This window comes from Amphibalanus amphitrite, unplaced genomic scaffold (genome assembly GCF_019059575.1).
Source record: "Amphibalanus amphitrite isolate SeventyFive unplaced genomic scaffold, NRLGWU_Aamphi_draft 001588F_arrow, whole genome shotgun sequence".
NCBI classification, from domain to species: domain Eukaryota; kingdom Metazoa; phylum Arthropoda; class Thecostraca; order Balanomorpha; family Balanidae; genus Amphibalanus; species Amphibalanus amphitrite.
This window is the reverse complement of record NW_024883081.1, coordinates 96,583-102,997: the sequence shown is the minus strand read 5'-3', so window position 1 is coordinate 102,997 and position 6,415 is coordinate 96,583. Positions and strand designations below refer to the sequence as shown.

Sequence of the window (6,415 nt, the reverse complement as noted above, 5' to 3'; positions counted from 1 at the left end):
TCCGATGTTTGGTAGAAGGAATGCAACTACCCTGTAAAAATTACCGTAAGTCCATCTCCCAAGCAGTTACCGAGATATAAGCCTCCCAAAAGCGCTATTTCTGTAGAACTGCTTGAACACTCGTGCCTTTTCACGTGGCACGTGCCACGGCGGTCACTTAAATGCATCAAGAATAGTAAACCACGGAGTAAAAGAAATGGGGCTACCCAACAAAAAAGACCATGTCAATCGGTCCAGCGCTTGCTGAGCCTCTCAAGAGCGTTACAGGCCGGGCCGGGCTGGGTCGGGTCGCTCATAGTTACTGAGATTTTTCCGTTATATTGAAAAGACCTCGCTTTGCTCGCTCGTAATAACCAGGTTCAAACGCTTTATTTGCCACTAGCCACTTTATTTCTTAAAAAGTAAACACCTCAGCTGCACTCAACGACTACCATATCATAATGGCATGCATGCATTCATGTCAGTTATTTTCATTACTTCATACCCTGTTTAGAATGTGAGCTGCACGTCAAGCCTTCTCCAACTACAGATCATCCTTGGAACGCACTCTTCAAGAGTTGGAGGGCGAGTATTTAATACTCGCATAGCTTCTCCCTATCAGTAGCGGAAATGATAGGCCCCATTGACAGAGATCTGAATGCAGACATTCGGTATTCCGTCTAACAGTGTGTTGGAGTCGGGCATCACACATGAGTGACCAGTAAAACGCCCCCACGGCCCACAGTATTATAAAAAAACTCGCCCCATCTTCTTACGTAGGTGAACTGAATATGTAAGCATTTAACCGCATTCAGGAAAGAGACAATTCATTAATTCAGGAGTGAGCCCCGCTAAATACTACGACAATCTGACAGTGTACGCGTGCTTGGTTCCAGCAGACAAGTGTCGCGATAGCTTGGAGCACGGATGAAGCGCTAGTTAGCATCTAACAAGCTGCAGAGACGCCTCCTTTCCGACTGACCTGTCCACGCGACACATTCTCCACTCTACAGTGCCTTCGGCTGGGTTCTCGAGTCCCCAGACATCCAAGGACCTCGAGGTCCAAGGTCCAGAAAGTGTTCTTTAGTAACTCTTCTGAATTCGTGAGTGCCAGTCACCTGCTGGCAATGACACCATCTGGGACGACTCGAGGGATGTCACCAACAGAGTGGTGTCCACGTCCCGTGCATCCACCGACTCCAACCGTCCACGCGATCACAGTTTCACAGTCTCCATCTCTCCGTTCGCGGCAGGCGTCACGCGCTCCCAGACTCCGCGCTCGATGTCGGCCACCGTCTCCGGCAGCCGGCGTCCGTTGGTCTCCGGCAGCAGCAGCGCCACCAGCGCGGCCGTCACGCCCGCCAGGCCGAACACGCAGCTGGGGATGGTCCAGTGCACTGGCGACAGCAGGTCCACCACGTACGGCGCCGCCATCGAACCGATTCGCGCGCACGTGCTGGAAGACCCGAAGCCGGCGTTGCGCAGAGTGGTGGGGAAGTATTCCGCCGTGTACAGGTAGATGATGCCGAACGCAGCAGAGGCGGCGAACTTGCCCAGCATTCCCAGCACGAGTTTGGGCCAGGCCAGCCAGCGCGGCACGGCCATGATGCAGAGAATGGCGGCGCCCGTCAGCAGGTGCGTGACCACCATACTGGGGCGGCGACCGATGCGGTTGATGAGTGGAACAGAAATCAGGACTGCCGGAATCTCCACCAGGCCGGCCAGGAAGATGGCCAGGTACGGGCTACTGCTCAGGTCGGCAGAGTTGAACGTGACGCCGTAGTAGATCATCGACACCACCAGCCAGTTGTAGAAGCTGGCCAAACTGATGCACCGCATCCGCGGGGTACGCACCAATCGGAACATTTCGCAGACACCGTTGGCGCAGCTCTGGAGCGCCGAGCGATCGCCGGACTCGTCATCTCCTGCAGACTCTTTCACCTCGTCGGCGCGGAACTCGGCCATCATCTTCATCATCTCCTCGTCTGAGGGCAGAGTACGCTTGTTGCGGCGTGCGGCAGCACGCAGCACATCAAGCGCCTCCGTCAGCCTGTCCTGCATGATGAGCCAGCGCGGCGACTCAGGAAGCACCCACCAGAAGCCGAGCATGAGCACGGAGGGTGCCGATATGACCAGCTGCAAGTAACGCCAGTCACGCACCAGATAGGCCGCAGCCGACAGCGACATGAACCCAAAAGAGAACGGAATCTGGTAGATGAGTCCGACCAAAGCTCGCCAGCGTGGCCCCATCACCTCCATCGTCAGGATGAACATGCAGCCGAATACGCCGGATCCCGCCATGGCCGTGATGAAGCGCAGTGTAACGAAGGCGGCGTAGCTGCCAGCCCCGGCCGTGGCTAGGCTTGAGATGACGAACAGGACGCCACTGCAGCAGACTGCGCGCCTCCGTCCGAACTGGTCTGAGAGCACGCCGCTGATCATGGCGCCGCAGAAGATGCCGAACATGTAGCTGGCCTGGACGGTGGACATCATCCAGCGGCGGCCGCAGACCAGGTCCCACTCACTGACGATGGTCGAGTGGAAACGCTCCCGGCTGTACACCCAGCCGACGTCGCAGCCCAGCGTGCGGTTGCCTCCGGCCGCGTCCCAGCGCTCACAGGAGGCCGGCCGGCCGGTGGCGTTGTTGTACGGCAGCCAGAGGTGCAGCTGCTCCTCGCTGGCAGTCTCGTTGGCCAGCTCTCCGGGCAGCGCGCAGCGGTGCTCCGGCTCGCCGCCGACGAAGGCGCTGCTGACGTTGTGCGCGCCCGTCATCAGGCCGCCGATGACGGACCAGACGAACACCAGCACCTGCCAGAGTCCGCCGTCGCCGGCCAGCCGCAGGATCTCCTCGAACTGGATGCGCCGCGGCGCCGCCATGGTGGACGCCGCGGCGGGGACACGGCGCACACCTCACCGGCTGGGCGGCCACAGCCGAGTGAGCGCGAGAGCCGCAGGGGTGCGCTCGGCCCGGCCCGGCGGGCCGGCGCGACATCTCGGGAGAGCGCCGCGAACTGGCGAGTGGGAGAGCGGATACACAGAGATGCTGGCGAGGGGTGAGATTGCTGTGCTCAGAGCTACTGTCGATAGATGAGATCATATGCTCAGAGCCACTGGTGGAGAATGAGAGTAGATGCTCAGAGGTAACGTCGGGGGAGAAGTGCGGAAGTCAGGAATATTGACGAAGGATGAGAATAGCAGCATATCAGACTGTTCCGGATCAAAGCTTTGTTTTTTTTAATAACTGAGATTTCTGGAGGGTAGGTGGGCCCATAGGAAATCTTGCCCCTGTGCAGCTTCAGTGATTATATATTTAAGGAGTTTGGAGGTATAAATGTAAAACTTCCGCTAAAATCCATAAATAGTTTTTCGTTTCAAACATTTGACTTTTAGTGAATATACAGGGTGATCAATAATGAATGACATAAAGTTAGCCCCCAGGAAAAGCACCTAATATATATTTTAACACATAAACAGCATACCGTTAGAAAGAGAAATGGTGGACATTTGACATTATACACACGCAGGTCAGTTGTGACACTTCGTTTGTCTACAGGAGGTGCTCGAAGAGATCTCGCTTCTCCGCTCGACCATGGCCTTTGCTCCGGGCGCCTTTTTGTATGAATCAGCTCCTGTGGATTATTAGGCTACCGGGAGACTGTATTCTTCCTGTAGGGTGATTGTTTAGCACAACCCACTTCTCGTCGCTCCAGATCACCCGTTCGAACCAAATTCTTCCGCTTGACTGAGCCAGAAGATGCACGCTTCCAGCATCGACACCATGCTGTCAGCGGAGAGGACGGTCGTTAGGATCGGGTGATATAGTTTCCAGTTCAGTTTCTTGTGCAAAATTGTCTACACATTCCTGAAAGACGTTCCCAGGTTTCCTGAAGCATTGCGAAAGTGGATGTTGAGTTGATTTTTGAAGAATTTTCAAACTCAATGCATCTTTTAAGGCCCGGCAAGGGCCCAGTATCCCTGGTCACCATGCAGTCCGGAGCTTTTTTCTGCCTGGACTTGAGCTTGTGACCCCAAGCAGCTCAAGAAATCGCGGAGATAACTCAAGACCCTTGATGAGCTGAAGGCTGTCGTTAGTCGTCGAGGACTACGCCCTCACGATGGTCGTCAACCATCTGAGACGCATGGCGCGGCACTCAGAAACAGAAAAGTCCATTAGGTTGTCTCTGAGGCACCTGGCACGACTTTGCAAAGAGCCACCCTTTTTTAGACAATTTTGTTTTTTATTTGGGCTTCAGTGAAACCACCAACATTTTTATCTCTTTGGAGATAATGCGTATGATGATGTCCTATCCGGGTCGGGTCTGGACTGGCCTTGATTCTTGCAGGTGACTGGTGATCTGAACGCATGTTTGCTGCGTACTGGCGTGGGGGAGAATGCTTCTACATAGTCACAAATGCGGCAGCTCATTCAGTCCCACGGACTTCACCCGTGCAATGCAGTCAGCCCCACTTACAGGCCGGCGGGAACACTCATTGACGTCATCATCACCAGCCGACCGGACACCATCGCCACCTTGGCCCCACATGGGGCCAAGGTGGGCCACTTGGTGGGACCCACATAAATTTGTCCCTGGGAAAATGGTGGGACCCACCTGGGCTGGCCCACATGGGCCCCATATGGCTGCCCACATCCAGCCCACCTAAACCCCACTACATGGGCTGCCCACGCAGTGCCCATATTTACCCCACCATAGAGGAACACCGCGTGACTGCCTGCAAAGACATATGTTCACCAAAATCCCTGGGTATGCCCTCCTACATGGTGCAATCAATCCCATTTCCAAGCACTATGTATGTCAAAAAAATACATGGGCAGCCCATGTGGGGCCCACATACAGCCCACATATTTGCCCATCTCTAGCCCATGGCCCACCTAGCCCACCATACCCATCAACTGCCCATGTGAGGCCCATATGGGTATTTTGGCTGGGAGAGCATTAGTTCGACTCGGCCCCGAGACAAAAGTGAAACCACTGACCGTCGAGACACGGCGAATCCACCGAGTCGATTCGACCGAATTCAACATCACGCCGGCGAATGCAGACTGGGGGAGGGTGTTCGCCATGAGAGGACCTACCGATAAATGGAACGAATTCGCACGGATTTTCACATTGCTTCTCGACACGGTCGTACCACTGAAGAGAGTCCGGCGCCCTCGGCACTCCGCCGTGAGGGTGACGGATGCCACCCGTGCCCTGCTGGCGGAGAGGCGCGCCCAAGGCTATAGAACTCCGGCGCGCCGCACTCACGGCCGGAGCCGAACAGCGCCACCTACCAGGCTGTCGTCGCCGGCGCCGGCGCCGGGCGGCCGTCCGTCGACTCGGGACACCCGGGAGCACCTGCACTAGGCAGCTCGCCGAGGCCGGACCGGGGCGGGCGTACTGCAGGTGCTGGCGCCGGTAATAGACAGCAAGAAGGCGACCAACTCTGTACCGAACGTGTCAGCTGATGCCAGCAATAAGTATTTTGTGAATGTTGCTCTAAGCACAGCTGCGTCTGTGATTGTGATCGAGCCGGTCATATATAATACTGAACGAGGCCGGTGTAAATAAATTTTCAAGACCGAGGTCCTTACTGAATTTTTGAACGAGGCCGAAGGCCGAGTTCAAAAATCAGTAAGGACTGAGGTCTTGAAAATTTATCACCGGCCGAGTTTGGTATGTATTTTACTGTATGCCAACGATAAAATAATTGTCTAGACCGAAGCTCTTAGCCGTTTTTTGAACGAGGCCATCCCAAAATGTTGACTTGGTAATTCGTTTTTGACCGTGGTCAATTTGCTTACACCAGTTATTACCACACCCCTCTGGCTAATGAATTTGAATAGGCCAGGCATACAGTAAACCCATGGTCCATTCCTTTACCGCGCGTGACATCTTGTGAGTTTAAACTCAAAGTCAGACCGATTCCCTGTAATGACCTGTGCATTATTCTGGACACTATGAAAAGTTCGTCTTCTGTGTCGATAGCTCTAGGCTTAGTTCAGCTTTCTGTCAGAAATGTTTTGGTCTACCGCATGCACATGCTTAGCTACATTATTAACTTCAGTCTTATTACCGTGCTTGTACCAGACTCAGGGAGCACGGTATCGTAGTGCTACTAACGAAAGGTGGGAGTACCACGGATCCAGCGAACTGGCGTCCGGTCATGGCTTTACCTGCAATCTCAAAAATCATCGAAAGTATACTTCACAACCAACTGAGCTCATATTTCGCTAATGCATATCCTTGTATGCATGCCTGCACAACATTGTTACAGAAGGAAGGAATCACTTCCCTGAAACTGCGCTGTCTGTGCTGACAGATTCTAAATGCAAGGTCATGGATGAGGGGGAAAATTTCGATTCTGGTCTTTTTAGATTATAGTCCAAGGTTATCTCACGCACGAAACTTTTAGAGAACGCTGCTCTACGACGTTT

General features: G+C 54.1%; 1 protein-coding gene across 1 annotated transcript; it reads right to left on the bottom strand.

The window, feature by feature from the left end:
• Positions 1–367: 367 nt before the first annotated feature.
• Positions 368–2,914, bottom strand: LOC122374021 (organic cation transporter protein-like). The gene has a single exon (XM_043352527.1). It carries the CDS (start codon positions 2,854–2,856, stop codon positions 1,195–1,197), a length of 1,662 nt encoding a protein of 553 aa, XP_043208462.1. The 5' UTR covers positions 2,857–2,914; the 3' UTR covers positions 368–1,194.
• Positions 2,915–6,415: the final 3,501 nt, after the last annotated feature.